The sequence below is a fragment of the Bombus pyrosoma genome, linkage group LG4, assembly GCF_014825855.1.
Source record: "Bombus pyrosoma isolate SC7728 linkage group LG4, ASM1482585v1, whole genome shotgun sequence".
NCBI classification, from domain to species: domain Eukaryota; kingdom Metazoa; phylum Arthropoda; class Insecta; order Hymenoptera; family Apidae; genus Bombus; species Bombus pyrosoma.
The window spans coordinates 1514291-1539933 of NC_057773.1; the positions used below are offsets into that span (position 1 = coordinate 1514291).

General features: G+C 46.7%; 2 protein-coding genes across 5 annotated transcripts in view; both read right to left on the reverse strand.

Moving 5' to 3' along the window:
* The window catches only part of LOC122566661 (A-kinase anchor protein 200-like), a 39231-nt gene extending 37838 nt beyond the window's left edge, over positions 1–1393 (reverse strand). Inside the window, exon 1 of one of the 4 annotated variants that reach the window (XM_043724239.1) lies at positions 923–1393. The gene's annotated coding sequence lies outside the window, so the exon portion shown is untranslated. Of the gene's footprint in view, positions 1–82; positions 893–922 lie in introns of those variants that run through there. The other 3 variants (XM_043724242.1, XM_043724238.1, XM_043724241.1) reach the window with 3 other exon arrangements.
* Positions 123–25618, reverse strand: LOC122566674 (radial spoke head protein 9 homolog). Its single transcript, XM_043724272.1, has 5 exons — positions 25392–25618; positions 25161–25326; positions 24789–25077; positions 23906–24710; positions 123–255 (listed from the first exon to the last, which is right to left on the reverse strand). Exons 1-4 carry the CDS (start codon positions 25616–25618, stop codon positions 24550–24552), a joined length of 843 nt encoding a protein of 280 aa, XP_043580207.1. The 3' UTR covers positions 123–255; positions 23906–24549.
* Positions 25619–25643: the final 25 nt, after the last annotated feature.

Sequence of the window (25643 nt, forward strand, 5' to 3'; positions counted from 1 at the left end):
TTAGTGTATGGGGCGCGCACGACCCGACATATAATCAACGAAGGCGAGGAAACGACGAGCACTCGGGGTGGTTGGTACTCACCTCCGGTAGTCGAGGGCGTCGTAAGTGGCGCGACGAGGCGAAACTTTTCTCGTGAAGGAGCGTCCCTCGCCGGTGCTCCGCACAAGAAACACACTGGATATATTATTCCGAGACGTAGAGGCGAGGTGGCGGCGGCAGTGACGGTGGCGGGCGTGTAGCACGATGCGTGGCGTCTAGACAGACACGAGAGTACGAGAGGTGAAGAAAAGAAGCCGAACACGATAGCAGAGGCACACGAGGAAATGCTTGCTCGGTAGAAGCAAAGGGAAACGGAACACCGAAGTCGCCTACGGTCAGGCACAAACAGCAAGCAGAAGCTTTTAGCAGGAGCGCGTTCGCGAACTCATCCACTTGGCTCGGTAACGCGCGACCGACTGCCGAGAGAAGCGGAGGGGAAGCGGCGTCCGTCTGTCGGTCCGTCTGTCCGTCCGACCGTCTTTCTGTCACCAACGTATTGCTCGCTCGTTCGCTCTCGCTCGCTAGTAGCTCGCTCTTTCCTTCTTTTTCTCTCTCCCTCGAACGTGTGCGTACGTGTTCGTGTACGTGTGTATGCGCGCGCGCGCGCGCGCCTTCACTCTCTTTCTTCCTTCCCCCTTTTCCTTTATCCTGTCCTTTCCTTTTCCTTCTCTTTCGTGCTCTTCTGCTTCGAAAATCTCTCCCGATGTTTTCTCGTAGCTCGTGCGCGTACAACACTTCAACTTCTAAACCACAAGCCGGTATTATGCACGTATCATCGGACCAACAACGATACAACACCGGTTTCACCTTTCCAACGATTCGAACGGCGAAGAAGTCGTCGATGAACACGATAGACAGGCTTAATCGCGATGCGAGACTCACCCCAGATACGATAGAAGCGTGACGAGGACGACCAATCGGCAGGCACAGGGCACAGGACGATAATCGCGAACCCCCGGACTACGTGGAGCCGCAGCTAACGATCGATCGTTTCACGTTTCCTCTCTCTGCTTCGATCTCTCGACGACGATTCGTCTCGGTACCGCCGTTCCTTTGTTCCCGCCGAACGGAGTTTCGGCTGCGTTCGCGTACCTCCTCTCTCTCTCTTTGTCCTGAGGAAGTCGTGCGTGGGGACGGTTCGACCAACGCGCACAAACTGGTAAAAATCGCCCAACGAACACCGCGCGTAACGATCTCTTTCTTCCTCGATTCCTCGTCGCGAGTACTGTTGATCCGCGCGTGCTCAGCTCGTTATGTTCGCGTTTGCTACTCGAGTCCGCGTTAGCGTATACGTTCACTCTCGAACAACCGAGCGCCGCTACGTTTTACTGCGCTCCGCACTGCTCGACGGTTAGAGAAAGAATGAGCTCCGGGATAGACGGGAGGCAGGAACGTATCGGCTGAGCCCGGCACCCCGGGACTCGGTTCGGATGGTGGCAGCCCTGCCTCGAGCTCGCTAAGAACATCGGGGTATGGGGGGTTCGACTCCAGGGCGGGGTCCTGTCACGGAGGACTCCCTATCTCCAACCACGGCCAACGTTTCGCTCCACAATAGAATTTGCACATTTTCAGGGTCAACTCTTTCCCCCGTAGGCGAAGTACTCCCTCGAAAATTCGCCGATTCTCGATCGCTCGCTAATCGACGCCATTCGATCGCGATATACGAACTTTTTTCGACGGAGTTTTTCTAGCGAGCAGATACGCGGACAGAGGTGTTTGGATCAGTTTGGGCAGTGGTACTCGGTGAACGACCTACCGTAACGCGTTTCGACCGAATTTAACAAGTGGGAGGAAATCGATTCGCGAAAGTCAAGCGACAACCGAAGAATCGCGAATTCGTACGATTAAACGAATGGCACGTCGCTCACGGTATACTATACCACGCGATCCTTCTTATCGTCTTCCTTTTTTTTTTCTTTTTTCCCCAAAGCAATTAGAGTCGTAAGTCGTAAGATTATCCGTAGAGGTGCCGCTGTCTCATAATCTCCGGCGATTGTAGCGCATTCTACCTGGAAATCGTTGGTTGTTTATAGACAACTACGGTGGTCGTTCGAGCGAAACAAAATACGCGTATACCTGCTGCCGTTGCTCTTGCCTACAACTACGACTACGACTACGACTACGACTACGAAGCCGCCTTTCGCCTGTCGTCGCGGTGACTAATGCGAAAAGCGGCACCAGAGGAACGCTCTCGACACCGACACCGACCACTCTCGACCCAAGCCCAACAAGTTAGATAACAATTCGCCGTGTCCGGAATTTAGGAATTCCGACTAGACACCGGCAGGCCAAACGTTCAACTCTCTCTCTCTTGTCCTTCAGAGACTTCGATGCGTCGCGTCGCATCGCTTTTCCACAACGAGCACGTAAAATCCCTGCCCCCCGCGGTTCCTCGACGCAGCTATGTCGTCGCATCGATTTCCGAACGACGCGACCACCCATACCGTCTGGCGAACTTTGAAATCACGCGGATATTTATCGATTTCCCCGTACGCCGCGCCGTGCCAGCTACGCGAAACCGACCACGGTCCGAAGAAAAGCTAATCCCTGCGCGGTATGCGTAAGCCCCGATCCGTCTCAATTCGCGACAATCTATGCCCCCGCGTTTCGTTCAGCGGATATCGGTTATCGATGACCAGTCCTCCGGGCTCTAGGTATCGAATTCTTCAGCGTGCATACTACTGCATACGCTCATTGACTCAATGCAACCGAGCATTCCGTGTCGAGGATACTTTTGTACACGTCAAACAATAACCGGATAAACGCTTTCTTTTCCGCGAAGGAGAACCTAATTGTCCATTTCGATCCTTTCGACCTCGAGCTGCCGATATATACGGGGCCGAAATATTCGAGCAAAGTTCCACGACAGAGATGGTAGCAAAACGCGCGATAAAGAACGAGAAAAGATATAAGTAATTTGTCGAACGGTTCTAGAACCGACCGCGAGGTTACTCACTCGAAACGAGGAAACCGTAAAGCTACGAATTGCTCGTAACGATGCCGGTCCGATCGGAGCGTTGCTGCTGTTGCCGCGAGTTAATAGGCAGAAGTGATCACGCTATAGACAAGGTAATATCGCGCGGAAGGTATTCGCGTTGAAACCGCTCCGAATGACATAACAGGTAGCGCGGAGATATTCGGCTATACATATATTCTCAGACCGGAATATAATGGCTTTCCTCGAATTAATGGAAATCGATTTTAGGAGCGCGTACGGTTGCCTGAATGCAGCTTCCTATTAGAACGCAATCTGACGTGCGCGGGGCACGCCAACAAATAATTAAAATCTATCTTCCGCTATCGGCCGATCCTACGCTTTTCGTTAATCGAACAACCCAGTGGTACCGACGATGTCATCGCCGAATAATAAATTCGATTAACGACACAACCCGAATAATCCCACTTGTCCGAATGCTCTACTTAGCGTTTATTATCTCCTCGATCGGACGAATTACCTTTCTTTTTCTCTTCTCAACATTGGCCCGTTCGTCCCATCGAACGAATAAAGAACACAACGATCTGTCACGACATCACCGCTGCTGATAATTGGCATTGCTTCCAAGCCGAAGAGAGACCTCGCTACGAAACACATTAACCCAATTAGAGACGCGACAATGACGAATCACAGTTTCCAGAATGATATCCTTATCGACGAACAATGTGCCCGTGGTCGGTTGAACGTCGTCACGAGATTTCTTTGATCTCCCGGCCTGTTCCCAAGGCGATCGTTTTCTCCGTGAATGGTCACCGTGCTTAAACGGCTAGTACGCCCGTTAAGTAAAGAGCAGCGAATCTTTCATCGTCAGTTCCTTTTCATTTCTTCGCTCCTTTTAGCTCCGGCGAGCTATTACCGCAACGTTTGCGCTCTGAAAATCGTTGAACGCGAAGTCGCGCTCCTAACTGATTCTCCGTGGCGATGTTAACAACGTCGCTCGACACGCGTTAATTCGCCGCGACGAGAAACTCTTGGCCGGCACGGCGGATGCGTCTCTGCGAGCTCTCGGGTCTTCGAGAATGCGCGGAAAAATAAAATAACGACACCCGGCATCGAGAGTATGCAAAAAGAGGCGGAGAGAGTGGCTATCGACGGAGGCTAGCCATTCTTTCGTGGCGGCAGGAAATGAAAACCGGCTCTCTCTAAGGAGACTCGACAACGGTACACCGGCGAGCATATGGCGAACGGAGAAGCGATTTCCATGATACGCGACGATAACGCCGCGTGTCTACGTGTGCGCGAGATTGCGCGTACACTCTATTCGATTATAGTGCTTACGAAGAATTGCGCTGCTTCGGAGAACACAGTAGTTTCCTTCGCCGCAACGTGTACCGAAAGTACGAACTTCGAACCAACGATATTCTTCATTCATTAACGACCTCTTTATGTGGGAGCTTTCTCCTACACGATCTCCTAAACGGAAGCAGCCAAGAAGAAAGGAAAAAAGAAAGAGTAGGCCGTAGCGCATTTCCGACCGAAATGCACGAGGAACGTTAGCCTTTGTGTCTTGACTGGGACCGCTATTATACCTCTTAAATTAATAAAGTAGCAGCTAATGGTCGTGGAGTAAAAGTTCTCGTAATTCGTTCCTCCCTGAACATAGAGGACGTAGTTCGTTTCTAAAACTTTTACGAAAAAGATAAATCTTCTAGACACGGGGAAAAAGATTGGAACAAGAAAGCGCTTAATTAACATGGGCGCTCCAAATCGTGTGTAGATATTCCAAGAATATTTCGGTGAAAGGAGCGCGCGACGAAGCGTCCGAAATGTACAGTGAACGTTCGACGAGCGAAGGAATACGTTTCCTTCCAGCGGAAAAAGACGACTCCGGGAGCTGCGTACGAATATAGCGTGTAATAGACGGTGTTGATTCTCCTATACGGCACGTTCATTGCCGGAAACGGAAGCTCCACCTTAGTCGCTGACTACGACAACGTTTGTGTGAACGTACTACTCGAAGAATGTCGCGTACTGACGTACATACATACTTGAAAATCCGATCGTCTATCGAGCTTTGACGTACATATATATATACTTACGTCGAGTCACGAACTGTTTCGATCTTACTTCGATTAATCTCGACAATTTGACAATTCCGAGAATAAGATTACACGGATAGAAGATTTAGTTTAGCTGTTAATCGAAGCATTACGCGATCGTGTCGATGTGTTCAACCTTCCGACGAACGAGTTCAACGAAGCTCGAAATGAACCAATTAAAACGCGTCGACGGTGGCTCGAGTGAATCGAGTGTTAAAGGTATGTAGTCGGTTGCGTAGACACGTGCTATTCGAGGCGCCAATTAATGAAGATGTACGACGTGTATCTATGACACGATGCCAAATGGCACAGGTACATACTTCGGACACGTCCAGGCTTTCTTGGCCAATGAATGAACGCCCACGCATTTCGATGCCGCGCGAGAAGGTCAACGACCAGATGAAATATCACGCGAATTGTAATTCGACGAAAATGCAATTGAGCACAAGGCCGCCGTTGCCTGTCGCTGATTCGATGCCAGCAAGCTCTATCGCGCATCCGTTTTTCGTCGTCACTGTTAGATTTAGAAAGCTTTTTGCCGCGGATTGGCTTGACACTGGCCGATTTGCTCGACACGCGTTGGTTCGTCAGCGTCAACGTAGGTGGCCGATCCAAGAGTGCATCCCCTGCTTTCTTTTATCTGCGATTCTTCACGGACGAAATTACTTTTTGCCAGCCTTTGCGCGACCATTCTCCTCCAAACGATTTCGCGTGTGATGCGATGACGAGAAGTTAAACAACGTAGGTACACTGCACGTTTTCGAAAAACGATAACCGAACAGACCGTTAGAACGCGATACATATCGTTATATACGTGTTCCGATCTAACGTACACACTCTGTCAAGATATCACGTAGATAAAGACAAATCGTGTGTACGTCGTGTAAAGACGTTAGAAATTCACCGAGCATTTTCTGCAAGCTCTCCATTGGCCATTTCAGGCACAAATATTTACTCGCACCACGGTGAATCGAACACGATGCTATTTGTTCGGACTACTTTATCGCGTTACTTAATCGCGCTTAACGCGACGTACCAACACCGTGCGTGCAAGAAAAATTACCCCCGGCACAAACCTATCGCCGCGTACTGTGCTCTCTCCGCCAACGAATTTTTCTTTCCATCGCATAATCGAAGGACGCGCGAGCATGCAGGGCCTGACGAGCTGATTCTATCAGAAAGGAAATCAACGACGTAATTACTCATATCCCAATCACGGACGATCCAGAATCGTTCCATTGAATCGGGTCATAAATTACGAATCAGTCCGAGCGGAGGACCTTCGTGACTTCAAAGCACCAACGACCGCTAAATATTATATTATTCGACGCCGGTTCCGGCGACCTTAAACACACGGTCCACGCACTCACGAATCATGTAGACATCGAGTGCCGAGCCCGGCTCTGACCTGCCATTTTAATACGGTTAAACCTCCACTTCCGAATGAAAGTTCATCACTCGCACGAATCCCTCGCATCCGTCGGAACTCTGGACGGCTGGCGCCCGAAATTATTTTCAGGATCGTGCGCCTCGGCATGTACACGCGAAAACCTACAACTCCGTATCGAGACGGACGTGGATCGAGCACACGTCGTCGCTGCTCAACGAAAACCGGTGCACGTACACGCGGAATGCGCTCGTACAAATACGCGAGCCAACTCGTGCGCGCACATACCATCCCGGGAAACGCACGTTCGCTTCCCGTCGAAACTTTTGTCCTCTCGAAACCGACCATCGATATCTCCTTCCTCGCACGTGCAAAGTATCGTCGTCACCGTGTGCCGTCACAATCTATCTGTCATCCCCAATCGAGAGTTCGACCTTCGACGATGCAGGCTTGATTCGTCGTCGGTGCACTCCCGCGTTCGCCTACCATGTCGAGAGAAAGTAAATTTTTAAACGTCCTTCTTTGGCGCATTCGCGTCACGAACAACGACGCATAGTCGATGAATTTTTTAGCGAATATGCATGACCATTTTGTCTCCTAGAGATCGTCCTCGGATCGGACCTCGCAACATCTCTCGTACGCGATTCCGAGCACGATCATTGTGTTCTGAGTGCATTAATCGTTGCAGATTTTACTCTCGAGGAGAAACGAGGGCGATTGTTTGCCGTGCCACAATTGCTCCGTAAATTCTTTACGCGCTCGATTCAACTCTCTCCATCTGAAATGCGAAGCACGTGCGAGTGTACGATGGAATGCACGCAGCGCACGCATAATTAAAGTCCGAAACACCTTTACTTCCTCGACGAATTCGAGCAACAACAGACTTTGTCTCGCTGGCAGAGTAATCACCTATCCACGTGTGTAACACGGCCGAACGTAATTTTCAAGCCACGATTTTGCCTAAAAGGCTAATGACACGTCGTTTATTGTGGCCGACGGGTAGAGCCGTCGTTGTTGTTTCAGCAAGGCGGTAAATCACTAGTCTCGTAGCAATTAAGTTCTAATTAAGCGTCACGAAACGGTCCTCGATGTTGATTTCATTCATAAGGGTACGCACCACGCGAGCACCACGAGACTCGTACACGTGGAACGTGACTACGATCTTATATAGGGTGTACCAGTTACGTGCAAGACTCGAGTCCACTCACGTACTCGCGTCTACGACGATTCAAACGATTTGCGAACGAGAGGGTGGCGAAGCTCGTACCTAGACCCATGCCGATATAAAAGTTTGCGTCGAAACCAGGAATCAAGTCGCTACATTCGAGGAAACGTTTCCATCCTACCATGAGCATTTCGCTGATCTAACGGAACTCGACGATAACGACGCGATCCCATAGACAAAGCGAGTTGCATGTTAGTACCTCGGAAGTTAGTATAGTAGAGGAAGTTAATATACTCGAAAGTACCATTTCTAAAATTGTGGCTTCAAGTTTTAACGACCTTTGTAGGTTTTCAAAGAGGAGGGAACGTCGTGTCTCTAATTACAGAGGATAAAGGTGATCGAAAGTCGTGACTCGGCTTTTAAAAACAAGCACGAGCCCGACGGTCGACGCGTCAATTATATTAGGGGTTGATTCGCGTGGAAGAAAAGCATTTAGAAAAGCCGACATAACTCTCTTATCGCGTGCAATTAATTCCAGGAGCCGGCGTCGCGGCGTCGCCTGCGTGCGTAAATTACGCTCCAAGAATTTTAACAATGAAAAAAAGATCCACAGAAAGAGGAGATAATTTTTGTTAGTATTCAAAGATTTTAAGTAACGTCGAATGTTAGGCGTCATTGATTTAAATGGTCTACCAGGCGGTGCACGAGGGACAGATGTAAAGTCGTCCATTTAAATAACGTCCATTTTAATTTAAAGCGGTGCGCCGTGTTTTTCAGCGTGAAACGCGTACGAACGAATGCGTCAAAAAAGTTAGTCCATGGAAGGTCGCTGCGACAGATGCGTGTGCGTTTTTAAATAACCGAAAGTCCATTGTTTTAGTCACGACGCGACTGGCGATGAAAAAAAGGAACGGTTCGAGGGATCGATCTCTCGTCTCGTACGTATCGAACGGAAGAATATGTGAATATTGTAAAACGTGGCGTCGTGCCACAGAAGAAACGAGCAACGCCACGCATGTTGACAGTAAGTGAAACTGAATGGCCGCATTTTGTCGGGTCGTTTAATTCATTCTATGCCATTCTTCGAGCAATTAGTAGCATCGTACGAGTTCTAGCGGCGAAGACCGATGGTACCGTGATTCGTATTTCATCGTAGGCAAGCGTACATGAACGGGACAAACGGAAACGAGCATTTACCGCGAGGAAAACAAACTCGTTAAAATCTAGCCTGGAATATCGATGAGACGGATCGCAAAAACTAGATTGGAATCCGCGAGAAGGAAAAAAGCAGATTGGTCGGCTGTGGTGAATTCTCAATTGAAAACACGCGGTTACAAAGGGAAGAGGGAATATCGGAAATTCCACCGTTTCAACGCGGTGATTCGTTTAAAGTAAGAAGGCGACGCGCACCTGCGATTTCTCGCCAAGAAAAATAATTTCGCTCGACGGTCGACGTGCTCGCTCGTTTCGAATTCAATAACACAAGTTAAACGACATAGTCGAACGATTCCTCGAACACGCGTTTCGAAACCACGCGGGATAATAAAAATGGTGGAGATTCAAGCGGTTTACTTTATCTGGCAGGATAGCTCGAAGTGCAATAAACGACTCGGCCGTGGACCAGACCGTGCGGTCTCTCGTTCTCTTCTAGCAAAATCGTTTATCCGTGGCGCGGATGCCTCGAAATCTTTCGGTCATATCCGACGAAATTCCAATATACACTGCTTTCACCGATACATGTGTAATAAGGCTTGAAACTTTGAAGCGTTGATAACGTGACTTTGTACCTTTTATCTAATCGTGGATCAGAAAACTAAAGCATTCTTTCGCCGGATTTTGTCACGGTTCAGCGACTAATTTCCTAATCTAAAACCTCGACTATCGGTCATCAGCTATCCAAGTCATCGGGTATCTAAACGACTTGGCTTCGATTCCTTGTTTTCCAAAGCATTCCATAAATTCTTATGAGGGACCGGCGACGAATGGCGGTCGAACGACGCCAAAGTTATCGCTAATGCTGCCGCGAGCCATTCTCCAGGAAAAATACCATGCGTTAGGCAATTGTCGACCGCACGGCCAGCAACTACGTATCGTGTTAGATTGCATCGGTGCGATCGATACAACGATCGCCCGAGGGAAAGTCGAGAATTCGCATAGACGGAAAGGCGAAGATTCGCCGCGAGAGTTATCCGTTGGCCAGTTTTCGCGGTGGCAGCACGAGGACGTCCAGCACCCTGTGGCAAGCTGATACGTGGCGAACTACGTGTTTCCATTGCTCTGGCGTCGCGACGGTGCGCTAGGAGGGTCGGTGCTTTCGTATCGATTGTACGTCGGATGATTCATGGGGTTCTCTCCACCGGTAGCCACCCCCGCAGTATTCTAAGCTGACACGACCAACCCCATGGCTCGAAGCTTATCCCTATGCAGAGGGACACGACCAGGAGACAGCGTATTTAGGGGAGATACTGGCAGGAAAGGCGAAGGACACTGGGTTGGGCTGCTTCGGTTTCATGAAACAATCACCGGCTGACTCATTAAAGAACCAAAATCTAGAGAGACCACGAATGTCTCTTATCAACGATGACTCCATTCCTGAATTAACTAATATAGTACCGACGACGCTATTCTCTCAAACGTTTTCATTTATCGATCAAATAGTTTTCAGAGTGAAAAATTCTCCGTGGCTGTTGCGTTTTCCTCTGTCCAATTTCGTCTCGTTTCGTCTCGTTTATCAAAGCGATCGAGATTTTCGGATACCAGCACAACAGGTTTTTGGGACGAATCTGGACGAGAATACAGGCTGGAGGTACGCGCGTGTACGAGAGACAGGGCGCTCGTAGCACATCTGGCCGCAGATTCAAGGCCGGACAATCAACTTTGTATAGAAGAGGGACCTCCCCCTCCCGACGTTTGCGCCGGTACATACGTACACGATTCTCGTATGATATCCAAGGACAAACGCTTTCCCCAATGGCGTTATTTATAATCCTTATATCGTGGTGGAAACCGAACATACATTCTCGGTGTACGAGACACCAAGAGAAAGGGGACAAGGGGAGAGGGTGGAGACGAAAAAATCAGACAAGGTCGGCGTACGCGTGCTATCACCGTTAACGCGATTCCTTATTGTCTCTACTAGAGCGGATAGCATGGGATTTTAGAAAACCCTGCGAACTCGGGCCAGTCACATTATCGATTCTGTCCCCCTCCTTTATCTGTCTCAAACATCGAAGGCAAAAGTTCGACTGCGAGCATGTCGCGAACGCGTTCCGAACGAAATTCAAAGATCGACGGATATCCACGAACGAAATCCTCCAATGTCATCGTGATCTCTCTCCGCGGGGGTTTCCACAATCGTTCATCCCTGTCGCTCCTACTTAAAATGTAAATATATACGAAAATGTTTGTATGTTTGAAGATGATAATGCGAGGTTAAGCAAAGTTTCCCACTATCCAGTACTCGAGCTCAAGGGTTTCGATAAGCGACTGTAAATAGTACGTACTCGGTAAACTTTGAACTCGTTTTTGGAACGAACCAGGGAAAGAAAGAGCGGATTGATCGCGAAATCTTCGTTGGCAGAAGTTTCGGCTGGACATCCCTCCACTGTTCCGGTATTCTTTGGCTTCGGTATAACGTTACCACAAAGGTGGTCAGCGTGCCACGGTCGAGAACAGCAGCCGTCTGCTGGTTGTTTTATGCATTCTACCGATCAGGTTGTTAAAAGTTAACGCGTTGCCTCGACTCACCACCGGGACGAGAAAGATTTTGAAATATTTCGCTTCGTAACGCGTGTCTAACATACGCTCGTAGCAGCGAGCATAGAGAGCTGGCTCCGACAGAAAAATCCACGAGACCTTTACGAGACGATACTCGACACTCACGATCCCCTTTGGCTTAATCTGCAAAGATGATCTCCGCTCGTCGCTGGATCACGCCTTTTAAAAGGGAGAGGAGATCGTTCCTCCACTCGTTGAATATTACGCAGTCTCCCACGATGTTCGAAAGACGTATATACACGACACTGGAATCTATCGAGTTCCCTGCGTTTCGATCTTTAAGCCATTCTATCTCCGTTCGAATGACATTTCTACCATATTACACACTTTAAAAAGGAGCGGATACGTCACCGTGTTAAATTACAATTTCTCGCGTTTGATCCGCTTTCTTAGTTACGGCAATAGTCGAAGCGAGGGAGACTGCAATTCTCCGAGACATCCGTCTTTCTACAAGACGTCTTCCAACTATGTATTACGGACGAACAAAGCTCGAAACAAGATTACGCTTTGAATTACACGCCGAGTTCGGATACCAATTCATCCGTGATTACCTAATCTCTGGCTGGGAAGTTCTCGGAACGAACAACAACTTGGAGAAAAAGACTTCCTAGTCATGCGAACTCAACCACGCTCGTGGTGCAGCTTCGAGAAAGCTGAGTCGGACACCGTCTGATCTCGCCCGTCAACTAAAACTTCTGTTCCAACTTTGCTAATTAGCTTTTTACTTTATAAGTACGACGTCAGCTTTAAATGTTTGGTGAAATTCTAATAATCAACGCTATAACTAATAATTAATACTCGATAATGATTCTCAGTAATGATTGCGCCCAGGATCTCGTTCGATCACGACGACATACCGCTTTCGTGAACGAAACTCGCGACGAATTAAACGAGTACCGAGAATAACTGACCTATGGCACAGGAACCAAACACGTTGGTCTGTTCCAAATTAGCAAACCACTAGAGCAGAATAAGCATAAATCGTAAACCATAGCGCTGCTAAAAGTATAACCGCAAGAGGAAGAGAACGAGAGAGACGAAAAGAGAGGAGAAGCGGTTGAAGCGTTGGTTTTAGAGGTTAAGCCGCTCGTACGGTGTTACAGAGACGAGATCACGCGTTAATTCAATACTTCCTGCTCTCTGGACGAGACGAGATTTTTCTCGAGGATTTACTCCGCGGTGCTTGAAAACCGCGTGCTGCTGGATATATTCCAGGGAAGCCCTGTCTTAAACGACATCGTTCGTCTACGGTCTACGCCAACGACTTGGTTCGCTGAATTCTCTGTCATTCCACATTTCAACGTAAATTCCTATTCAAGAGATAAAAAAAGAAACATAGGCTCGTTAGAGGCGGCGAATAAATTCATTAAAAGGCGGAGGGAGTCGTATGGACGTAAATTTGTAGGTCGGATAAGACCAGGAAGCGAGGGATTTCGAAAGCAAAGCCGAACGCGAAAGAAGACTCGGCTCTTCCTACCTATACCCAAGATTACGCATATTTGTGGCTCAAAGGACCGTCAGGGCCAGCGGTTCGAGCAACCTTGCAAGCAACCTCCAGCAGGTATACACGAGTGAAACGCGCCGATGCCGGGATAACCGGTTTCCGCGATGTACGTTTGTCGAAACGCCTTAATTACCAGGACCTCTGCTCGTCCTTTCGTCTCTCTTTCTCCATCCTTGGAGCATCGCAGGGACGTATTCCGCGATTCCGTGTGCCCACGCTTCAACTGGGTCACGAAAGGCATCGGTAACTTCTTTCGAAATCGAGTAACTGCGTTGAAACGTATCACGGCCGATATCGAACGGTATCCACCGTCTTCAGCCTTGTGGAAAATACGTGCTTTTTGACATTGTTCGACTTTTCAGCTAGATTTTCACCTGCCATTTATTTCTCGTCGTCTAAAATTCATTAGGAGCGCGATGCAACGAGTTTAATCTGGCAAAGTGCAGTCGGAAAAAATTACGCAGCTCGTGTACTCCGAGATACCGATCGTTGCTTCCTAGTTATTGCATAAAAGGAACACGATCTGTTTTCGTTAAATTATACTATACGCGCGTTGGCAATGCCAACTGAAGCGGGTCGAAAGTGATCGGAAGGAGGTTGGAAACGGTCAAAGCGGATTGGAGTAGATTGGTACGAATTGAAGCGAGTAGGTAACGAAGACGAACGCGCGTACATTTTCGTGTTAGGACAGATCGATGCAATTTCATTAACGATGTTATGTTCAGAGGTCCACGGAGAAACGGTTGTATCTCGTCCACTCGATATACAGAATACGTACAACGTTCACCAGGTCCCGTGAAGCAGTTTACCGTTTTCTCGCCAACCGCTCCACTACAGCCAACGTCTGGTTCGATCCTTTCGTTGAAGTTTCCTCTCCCTCCATCCTCGACGTAGAAAACGGTATGATATCTGCTCTCTCGGTCGCTCAGCCCCGTCCCTTTTTCCTCTATTTGCTAGCCGTTCTATTCACGCGCTCGCTACACACAGACACCGACACAGATTATCGGTCGTCCGTATGACTCACTCGAATAGTGGCGTACTATAGAGGCAGTCGCCACGGCGGAACGAGCTGCTGCGATAATCCATTTGACTCTCCGTCAACCAAACAGAAATACAATTGCGTTCCGCGTGCTTGGCATTTGCAAATCCACGCGTTACTGTATCCGCTGCGACGACGTTGGTTTTTCAAGCAGAATTCGACCGCACGAACTTATCCACCCAGTTTTGGCCAAAGTTGGAAACAAAATATACCCGATCATCGCGAATTTTTCGGTGGTCGCCTAACGGTATCGGGTGACGCACGGCGATCTCGTTAATGTCAGGAATGCTCGATGTTCCTACGAATCGTGAGCGAATCGTTTCACGGGACCAGTCTGAAGGCGCGCAGATTCCGCGATGCCCTGTCCATTCTAGATTTTCCATCTCCACCATGTATCTTAACGACGTAGGTCATGGAGGCCAAAGAAACACTCCATTACACCGTATCTCCGTGAAGGAATTACTCAACCGAGAAAAACACGTCTCACGTTCTCTAACGCTGGTGAACGACGATACGCGCCGTGTCTGTATATCCTTCGAACAAGTCAACCACAGAACGCGAACGAAACGAGTATCGAACGAATAAAATTCGCGATGAAATTCAATGTAGGTCTATCGGAGAAGATAACGAAGTCGTGTCCCCAGGTTGCTCCGGAACGAGAATCCTCGTTGTGCCTCTCGTTCCAGCTAGATAAACGAACGTAGCGCTCGCTAAAAAATAGAAGGACGGCAAAGTTCGAGGGAAAGCGGAACGAGCTTGGGTCCGAGTTGGATGTATCGGTAAACGAACGTTCGTGAATCTTGTGCGAAATACCGTATGCTCTACTTGCGAGTTATGGTGGTCGGAGTTGCGAAACACCGTGGCGCAAAATACGAAAGTAACGAGGAGGGGAAAAAATAAAAAGCTCTCGGCCAGCACAAGTTTTAAATATTGCGCGTTTACAAGCACAGAGGATACACATTAGGCGTGTCTCCCCTGAACCCCGTACTCAACCGAGCATGGCGAAACCGGAACCTGAATATATATCAGCTCGGTCCCATTTAGCCTTCCATCTCGCTCCAGAAGCTAGTCGAACGTAGCCGCCGTGAAATGGAAATCCGCCCGCAGACCTCGGGGGAGTGTCAACCAATTTTTATCGCCGCCTTTTTATCTCTCCGTGCTTTTTATATTCTCGATATGCTCGAATTTCTCCGTCGCGAGCTTTACGACTCTGATTTTTCTTCCTCATGTATCGTACAGAGTCGAACGCAGAGCAAACGGTGCAAAGCGTAAAAAAGCTGGTGCAACTTTTCGAGGATGTCGGTCGAGTCGGTTACGAGGGAGGAGGTACGCGGTGTCATGTCACGGTAAAAGGCACAGCACCACAGGGTTAAATACAACTCGAATCGTTTCTCTCGAGTGGTGCTCGTACGTCTTCGCGTTGCCCTTGTAGTCACGCGGCACCGCGTGCGATACAGCCTTAACCTTAACCTCGAACACCGACTGCACACCATGCTACGCGCTAGTACTATTTTAAGGTCTCGTTTTAACTCGACTCCGAGAAACGGTGATACACAACGCGCGTCTTGCACGCTCCTACGTGCGGTTCCATATCCCAACGGGACCGAGGCACCGCTCTTGGCGTAACGTTCCATTAAAAATTTGTCAAGCTTGAAGCGCTTTACCCTCGCGGCCTACTTTTGCTCCTCCGGCGTAACGCTCTTCCACGACAGTGAGGGACTCCACTTTTATCTATTCCCTTAATAATAGATAGCAACGATAGATGCATAAAATTGCGAACGTACGTTGGACGCGGAAGACTCGTAAGCGTCCTTTTACGCGAGGCACGAACGATCGAAACGAACGGCTGGAGAGAGGAAGCAACAGCGCGGATCGCATCGATCGTACGCGATTCGAGTGGAACACCCTCGGCGAGGGTTCAATCTGTCAGCGCGTCACTCTCTCACGACGAACGGAACTTTAACCTTCACCTTGAACACGCCCTCCGTGCACGGAAACTATTTTAGGGTGGCGTGCTACCCTGAAAGAGAAACGAGTACCGGCAACGCGGCTGCGCTCGTACAGTCTAATCTTAACGTGTTCCACGAGGCGACTTGATCGAGTTAAAGCGGCCACAAAGGACGAAGACATCGCGCCATAATCGTGCCATTGTACTCACGTTTAACCAGCCAGTCGTTTATTCACTCGCGAGAACGTTGGAAAAAAAGTAACGACATCCCACGGTCGCGCGGAAATAACGCGACTAGATTACCGTGGGTGTTTCGAATGACTCAGAACCGATTAACGCGCCGGTTCGTTAGCGCGTAATTCCGACACGATATGATTAAACGTAAATTCAGTGTCGTCGCGTGTCCGGAAACCTGTCGGAAAATTTAAATACATAGATTGGACGCGTGCGGCCATCAAACACGAACGGCTACCGAATTCAGCCGTATGTGTTTGTACAGCTGTGTACAACGTATGTGCATCGATCGCTTAACGAAGGAAGTGTTTCGACAATCCTGAGTATCGATATTCGAATTTCGTAACTGGTGTACGAGAGTCAATTTTTACAGACTCGTTTGTTACGAGACAGATTAATTTTGCAGGACAATTGGCGGAGCGCAGTTGCTCTCGCGTAGGCCGCAAAAAAGTTCTTCTTAAGTAAATTAATCACGCGAATCGAGTGGAACGGACGCATCTGAAAAATCGCGGTCGATGGAAAAAAGAGAAGCGGAGGACGATATCACGGTGTGGAGAAAGAAAGTGGAAGGGAAGCGAGATCGAGGAGGAAAATAATCGAACGAGACCGTACGCGAAATGATTTATAACGTGCTCGAGGTAGCGTTAGTCACGACGCGAGCAAGGCAGACACGATGCGATACTGAGATTCGATATTTACGCGGCTACGCTCCGCCATTATTCAGTTCTTCAATTATTAGATAGCCATTGACGTTAGGCCATCAATCCGACGATTCGTTCCCGTTTCTGGATACTTTAGGCGGTCGAGAATCCATCCGGCCCGGCCCATTGCCCATTCCAAACCGTAACGCAACCGAATAATACAGAAACACGTGTCGTTTCGGTACATCCATGGAAAACAAATAAGGGTTTCGCTGGGACAACGGTGCTTCGCCTTTTACTATCGACCAACCCCACTGCTTCAATCCATGAAATTCGAAGCTGTAACTACATTTTCCTACCTAATGGCATAGCACGCCGTCTCGGAACGAAACGTACGCGAGTACAAGGCCATCGCAACCCCTCGATCGCCATCATTGGAATACGATACATTGTGCTCATCAGCGTTACAATAAAAATACTACCATGTTAACGATAATACGCGGGACGAATGCAGAAAACATCTATCTACATGAGGCACGAGCCATAACGAGTAACGACGTAAGACGAGGAATGCGACGCCGTAAAACGGTGCGATCGCATTAGTTGGACCAATTAACGTAATTAACTGTAATTAATTAGAAGCAAAAAGGGACCGGATCAGAGGCTCGTCGTAACCATAGCATTGTCGGTTCGGCGAAAGCGGCGCGTGATTACGCGGGACGCTGCCAATCGCCGCTATCACTTCTACCGTTTTTGGAACTTGGAATTAAAACGTACAATTGCAGGAATCAACGGCCGCGTCCTCTTTGTTCTCGATGGGATCGTTGCACGGGGAATGCTCCGCCTTCGCAACGATTCCAACGGATAAGCCGCAATCGCGATATTTTCGGCCGCGTAAATATTTTTACCACATCCTTCTTTTCCCACGATTTCAAAGAATTTCATACGAACGATAATCAGCAAATTTTAACTCGGTCCATGCCGGTTCCATTATCGGAACTCCAAATCCATGCGGAATCGTCGAAAATAGGACGTCCGGAGCGAGATACGAGAGCTTAAGAATACGGACATTTTTGCCAATCTTTTCCTTAACGCACGGTGATCTGGCAATCTTTTTTTTCTCAGTGGTTCCATGGTCGTTGGCTGATACGTCGAAATGAAAAGAGGAGGCGAGAACCAGAGGGAGAATGATTCTCGTAACCACATTATCACGGATTTTCCTGTCGGTTCGTGGCTCGTCAACGAGGACGTGGCTTAATCCATTATGTAGCTACTGTGTTGGCTCTTCAAGGCGGCTTTTCAAGCGTCGCGCACACAAAGACGCGCTCGCACACCCACTCCCGGCGCGGTGGCCTCTTCTGCCCGTCTATCGTTCGAGCAAACAGTGATATTACCCGGCCAACATGACGACCACCACCACAGTCAACGACAGTACCACGCTCACAAGGAACGCGAAGTTCGCTTTGCGTTCGTTGAGATATTTCGTGTATTACGGTTCACAAAATCAGAATGGAAGCTGCATACAGAAGCAAGAGAAAGGGTGATGCGCGCATCCACTCTCGTTTCTCCGTGGACTTGACTAGAGAAAAAAGTCGGTATAAAAGGAAACGCTCTATCCTGCTATTATGCTATACCAATACGATGTACCACGTTCCATTCCTGTTTACTCAAAGGAGGACGCTCCGGTGAAACGATTCCGTCGATCATCGGAATCCCTGAGATACGTAACAGGAAGGCATGAAGCATTGTGTGGCTGTTGTGGATCTGCCTCGTCAAGGCTAGGCATCCAAACAAGATTTATGCTCCGCAAGGCAAATACGACCAGCGTCGATATGTTTCGACCACGTGTTCGGATTATGCAATAAACGTGACCATCCTTTCAGAACGTGTCGTCGAGTCGTTTCTGCTCTGATCTTCGGTCTCCAGTTACTTCTGCTGACAAATCACAATCCCGAGACACAGGTAAAGATAGACGTAACACGTGCGATCCGCGTAAAGAGACAGAATCGTAATTGCATGTGACGTACGATTTTGAAGTGGCGGGGGCTGTGGGGGAGGAGGAGATTATGGTCGGAAACAAATTCTGACTCTAAATTCTCGAGAGGAGGCAAAGCGAGAGCACAGGGGAAAAAGCAGAAAGAGCGAAGTGACGGTACAGAAGCTAGGAAGCTTTTGTACGTTCAGCATCGAGGGAGAGAGAAGGGAGAGAAAGGGCGAGGCTAAGCCGAACTAAGAATGCGGGGGAGAGAACAACGTAGAGAGTAGGGCACGGATGGCGAACAGCTGCCAGGGTCTATGGTGGCCGTTTTGTGTGAACGTGCCCCCATAACCCCCATACTCCCTCCTGCCCCCGCTCTCTCGCTCTGTTGCTCTTACAGCCACTGGAAGCCCTCGTGTATACTATACAGTCATCCATCTATCCCTTGCTCTCCCTGCTTTGCAAAGAATAAAAGCGCGCTCGCGACGCACGTGAAAGTGTACGCCCGCTGTTAATCTATGTGTCCAATCGGACCGAAAATCTCCACGGAAAATATTTCTCCTAAAGGAAATCATCATGGACGAGCATCGAAAGGACAGCTCTTTCTCCTCAACCATGGGACCAACAATCGGAGGAGGAATCGTCTTACAGTGAAGAACGTCACGGCGAAACATCGTTGACGAGCAAATAATGGTACAATGTCATCCTGGCTGTCGTGTTCGTGAAAAGATTGTTTCTAGTTTTCCAGAAACTACGCTTGTCTCGAAATATCGCGCATCAACGATAGGTCATCGAATCGAACGTGAACATGATGAAAATCGTCAATCACTCTATGTATCTGTCTATCTATCGAACAATCTATGAGAAAGGCAAAAGTATTACGACCGTAAGTGTTAGATAACAACAAGCGACGGCTGTATCGCGCGTTAGGGCAGGGATATCAGCTTCTTAACGCTAAATCAATGCTCTTCTCGTCAACCCTCTTTTTCCATTAAGGCTTTACCATGATCCAATCTACTCGACGCTGGCTACCGAACGACAAGGACGATTAAAGGACCCAGCAAACGAGCACTTATCGCATCGTCGACTAAATAAAATGTAGCAGTTTGGCGAATCGATCGATTTCTCGAAAGCGACTGACACCCGATTTACAATTTTACAAAAGACGGAGGGAAAATTATTTTATAATAATTCCCTTTTTAGAAAAGATAGAAGTAAGAAAATTCTTCGAGGAATAATTTTATATTCTTTTAGCAAACGTGAGTTTTAAACGCCAAATTTTTGTTGATGCGAGTGACGTAATAAATTATTATAACGCGATATCTCGGCAGCCATGGAAGCACAGTATGTTGGCGAACACGATGGAGACACGCAAGAAGAAACATCGGAGCACGTCGTTTTGTTCGGCAACGGTAACATTGTTGAAACATGAGAAGATATTGTCCACTTGACAACGGAGCCATGGCTTGGAAGAGAATCACTCCGGGTGCACGTGATGCCCAACCGATACACGCCGGCCGGCCTCTTTACCTTTTCGTTCTGCCTCTAGAAGATCGTCGATGCCTCGTGCCCGTTCGACAAATTCTCGATACGCAGGCGAAGTATCGTTTCGAGAATCCACTACTAAACTAAAATATAAGTCTGAATCGTTCATCGAACAAAAGAATTTCGAGCAATTTCGTCGAGCAATCTGGACGAGGCGGGGGGAAACGAGAATCGTAGACAAAAGACAAATGGAGCGAGAAGTCGAATAGAGTCGAAAAATAGTTAGGTGATTGTTTCGCGAGTTCAGTCGCTGCTCATCGCGCACGGTTGAATCTCTTCCTTTTCTTTTTTCTTGCACGTTGAAATTCCAACTTGAATCTAAAACGATCGAAACGTTTCGTAACGTTCGCTAGGTAGGCAGCCGAAGAAGGAGAAGAGGAAGAAGACGACGAAGAAACAAAGCAAATGGAGAAAAAGGTGAACGGAGAATGGGTAGAGGGGGGCTTTCGAGAAGTAGGAGGAGGAGGTGATGGTGGTGGAGGATTGAAATGGACGAAGGGAGGTTCGAGAAAAGGCAGTCCTCGGGGCTCCTTGTCCCCGACGTTTAATTTCAGGCAGTCGAAGAAGCTCGTAACATCTCCGCCGTGTTTAACATCGAGAAGAGGGCCTTGGGAAGAAGATGCCCGCGATCAACCCAGAACCAGTTCTCGCGCCTTAAACGGACGGTTCTCACGCATTTATGGCCCTTCATCACGCTTTCCATTCGACCTAATTGCCGCAATCGAGCTCCGTGAGAACCACTGTCTCTCGTGCACTGTTTTGCAGGAAATTGGAATACCTGTATCGCGTAATCGCACCAAAATCGAACCGCTGTTCCATCGATCCGAAACAATTTCGTTCGAAAGACGATAACGAGACACGACAAACGACTGGTTATTTAATAAGAACGAAGAAAGGGAAATAATCATCAAGTTGTAGAGATTGCGGTAACTACTATCAACGATAACGCGAAACAAAAGAAACTAGAATTGAATAGTGTTTATCGCGTAACAATGGTTGAGAATTACTGCTCGAGATACGATCGTTTCGTGATCAATAATACGGCCGTACAGCCGGTATAAAAGAAGGCGAGTCAGTTAACTTGAACGTTAATGAGTCATTCGAATGCTGTGTTTGACACGTATCTGATACTTAATTACACCGCTCTACCGAATAGCGTTAACTTTTAACAAATTTACCGGGCGTGTAACAAATTACTCGTGTACGATGAGTCTGACTTTTCCTGGTCACCGTTTTCTTTTCTTCTGGTTACATATTTCGCTACGCAGTCCTCGCTACGCCTCTACTCGTCAGCTATGAACGCGACTCTCGAAACGTAAGACTGGAAACCGAGGTTTACGCTAGCAGAACAAAGAAAGTCAATGCCGTGACGTTTCCACGAGCTTTTTTACGGTTTACTCTAAATCCCGTTACGCGAGATTTCGCTTCGATCGCGCTGAATTATTAAAAAGGAGCGACAAACCGTATCGAAACCGGGTCGATAACCGACGCTTTATACGTCCAATCGAACAAAGACCGAACTCGCTGCGAGCAACAATCGCAAGAATTCGACGCCAGCCAGCCTCCCGTTCCACGTAAAACCATAATCTCCGAACCGACTCTCGTTCGTCGTAAAGTGACGAGAAAATCGCGACTATTCATGCTTGACCGCTCCGGAATATGAAATTTTATTTCATCGTCTGCGCTGCGTTTCTCTGATCGCGATCGTTCCCAGTTAAAGAAGAATGTACGTACCCAATTACCACGGACGAAGGAAATACTACCGTTTAATCGGACCATCGTTTAATGCGCAATCAGAATGGTATTTAATCCGTTCTCGTATACCGAGTCGCACACTCATGACTGATTATAGTTAAATCAGCAACAAGTAAAAATTACATTCTAACCGAATATCCGTTTTCATTTGAAACGTTATTTCATTTCATAAAAGAATAAATCGAGCAACGATATAATATAATATACGATAGTCATAGCCATTGTGTGTTAAATACAAATAGTCAAGTTTAACGAATATAGCCGTAAGCAAATAAGAAGGCAGGGAATTCACGCGACATTGTATCGTAATTTGATAGCTTTATCGTTATTTCGGGTCTTTTCCTCGTCGTACGATTCCGTAGTCGAGGAGTACCCCAGCTCGCCGACACGAAACTCGTCGTCGAGGAAAAAGAAGGTATACGCCAGGGGATAGAGAGGATACCACTCGAATAGGAACCGGAACTCGCGGTCCGTGCTCAGAATTGACTACACGATTGCACATGTACAGCCGTGCATATGAATCAGATAAAAGAGAGCCAGAGGAGTTCGTAGGAGCGCAATGCGCGGAGAGAGTTTATCGGCTCCGTCACTGATTTCTTTGTCGCGCGAAAATAAATCTCCGTATCATATCAAGGGGAGAGAACACACGCGCGCTCGCATGAGCACGCACTCATCGGTCATTAAAGGCGGATACTTTCAAAACCGTAAAGACCGAATCGAAAATCGTCTAACAAGTCGAGACCCAACGATTGATAACAGAGACTTTCCATCTAGCGAGCATCGCGATGTTGCACCGTCGACTTTACAGTCTATCGCATTCGTATAAACACTACCGGCCTTTTAACTTACTGTGCCGTTATCTAGAGCGAATCTCCTGCTCCGCGAATAATTCGACGTATATACCGGTGAAAAAGGAAATGGACGCACTGGTTCTTATTAACACTGTATAGGGTGGGATCACGAAAGGGGGCGGGGAACGTTTAGATATTTCGAGACACAGTATACATCACGATCTTACTGATGTAAACTTAATTCAATGGCTAAACTTAATTTAGTTGGCTCGAGGAAGAATGTTCTATCTTTTCGTTCAACGACAGCCCTGTAACTCTCTTTTCGTTGACCTAACTAACCTTGAATCGAGCATCTTTCTGTCGTAGATTGTACATATGTATTAAGAATGCGAAAGAAAAATACAAATATCAACTATAATATATAATAAAATAACAGACGAGTTTGAGCCTATGACGCAGTGTCGCGTTCTGTAAAATCTTTTGTTTTGACACGATATATGTTTCGTACGAATTTACGAGAGAAATGTGTACGATATCGTAATGTCGTCGAACGAGCAAGAACAAGCCACGACATGGAAGTTGAGGAGATGCATAACATAGTAACGTGAATATCTATTTCAGCTAATATCCATCTTGGGCATTTAATATTAGTCGGACATGTCGGTTTGTATTTGTTCTATCGATCTCCAATAACGAAACGAATTCGGAAATTTCGGTAACATCAAATGTCGCGTAATTCGTGCAAAAGACAGGAACTTGACGCCGCCTGTCAACGAGAAAACATTTTATACCGCGTTCTGAAATCGCGCCGATGCCGAAAGTCAAAAATTCACAAAGATATATATGTACGATGTTTTAAAACTCAATAGAACAAATTCTGTTACGTTCTTTCAGAGAACACTACAATCCACGTGCTACGAAATACGTTTTCATCGAACCGGCGTCACCCGGCATCACGCCGTGTACCAAACTTTTGATTCAAGGTCAAAGTAAAGCGAATCAACGGGCAAAAACTTATTTATCGGCAAATAAGACACGCCAAAAGTTGTAGAAATGTTTTCACTTACCGTTAGCAGCGAAATATCCTGAAGAAATTTGTCGGAATACGGATCCCAAGCACTTGCAACAACACTTCACTCGAGTATGCCGGTCACTGCGCTTGTGCGTTCAAATTCTCCAACCACGAGCGAGATACTACTGCCATCTTACATGGCGAGAGGTTGACTAGTTTATCCACAAAGCCTGTTCTCAAAGGCGGCGGTTAATTCTTATTCGCATGAAAAGGAGTAATTAATTATTCATTCAAAAAACAGGCGACGATTTACTTAGGAAACTTAGAATCGTAAAACTTTGTAAATTTAACACACTCGTTTTTTACTTTAACGTAATTTAACCATGAAAACGTTTATAACCATATGTTAACGAGACTTAAGCGTTACAATTTGAAATGCTGGACATTTTTATTAAGAATTATTTCCCCGATTGAAATCATTCTTAGTACTGCTGTTACTTGTAAACTTAACGAATGAAATATTATAGCATACCGTAAATTACGTGTAAAAAAAATTGATATCGAATGTAGTGATTGCGGATATGTATTTGGTTGTCATAGAAAACAAAAAGGAATCGACCGAATCTCATTAGTTGAATAAGGTTGAATAGATTTTAGGAAAAGCATGAATTTGAATTTATTGACTTTTTATTACTATAGTTACAACATAAAGACAATATCCATATTCTTTTTCCCATGTCCAAAGTAAAGAAATCCATAATGCGGACTATGTAATTTATGATAAAACGTCATTCCAGGCCAAAAAAGACTATGTAAAATCACTGATTGTTTGCCATGTAAAAACTGTAGATTCCAACATCCTAATAAGATATATTAAATTATACGAAGAAAAAAAATAACTTTCTAAAATTATTATTAAAATTTTTCTAATCAAGTACCTGATGGCACATCCATATCAATTGTATCTAAAAAATCTATTGCGTAATTATAATCAGGTCTCGTAAGTAAATTGGTATTCCATTTTTGTTGTGGGGAACGAGCGTGCAAATACGATTTTAAATACGAAGCATCTGTAACACTGAGTCCTTCGAAACTTAAATTTTCAATTACGTTCCCATTGGGACACTTAAACCATGCACCACGAGGAATTATGATGGCATCTTCTCTAATTATCTCTATCGTAGCTGCCAGTCTGTCTTCCTCTTTAAGTTCTTTTGGTATAGGGCCCTAACATATCAAGAATTATTGATTTTAAACATTCTTCTCTTATTAATTTGAAAAATTAATCTTTCCAACTGTTTTTGACTTACGTCGTAATATTTTTTGGGATCTTCGTTTGGCGGGAACGGAGGATTAACGTTATAAACGTTGGTGGCTATAGAAGGATCCCCTTCGAAGTTATTAATTGTAAGAGGTGTCAAGAATCGTGCACATTTATTTGCTTTCGGTAGTAACAACCAATTTAAGCCATCCGTACTAATTCAAATATTCTATCTTTTTGAAATGCTTTATTAAAGAATCGTTTTAATATGTTAGCTTACCTGTAATAATATACTTGATCGTTCAAGCAATCTTTTTCAAAACCAAACGCAATATGATAATCATTTCGAACCCCATAGATTTTACCCCAATAATAACACTTTTGAAAATGATTTTCTTTCTGCAATATTATGAGAGAATTTTGTAATAGCTGTGAGTTTTCTGTTCCCACGCATATGCCAGCGTAACCAAAGATATCTAGAGTCTCTAAAAGTTTCAGACATTCCATTTCGTTTTATCGTACCGAAATCATA

Bases quoted from the DNA above. Each gene is read 5' to 3' on its own strand.
- LOC122566674 (XM_043724272.1), bottom strand. From the start codon at position 25,618: ATGGAATGTCTGAAACTTTTAGAGACTCTAGATATCTTTGGTTACGCT. The intron at 25,327-25,391 runs GTAAGCTAACAT...TATTTGAATTAG, and splicing joins GATCAAGTATATTATTACAG to TACGGATGGCTTAAATTGGT. The intron at 24,711-24,788 runs GTACTTGATTAG...ATATCTTATTAG, and splicing joins TGATATGGATGTGCCATCAG to GATGTTGGAATCTACAGTTT.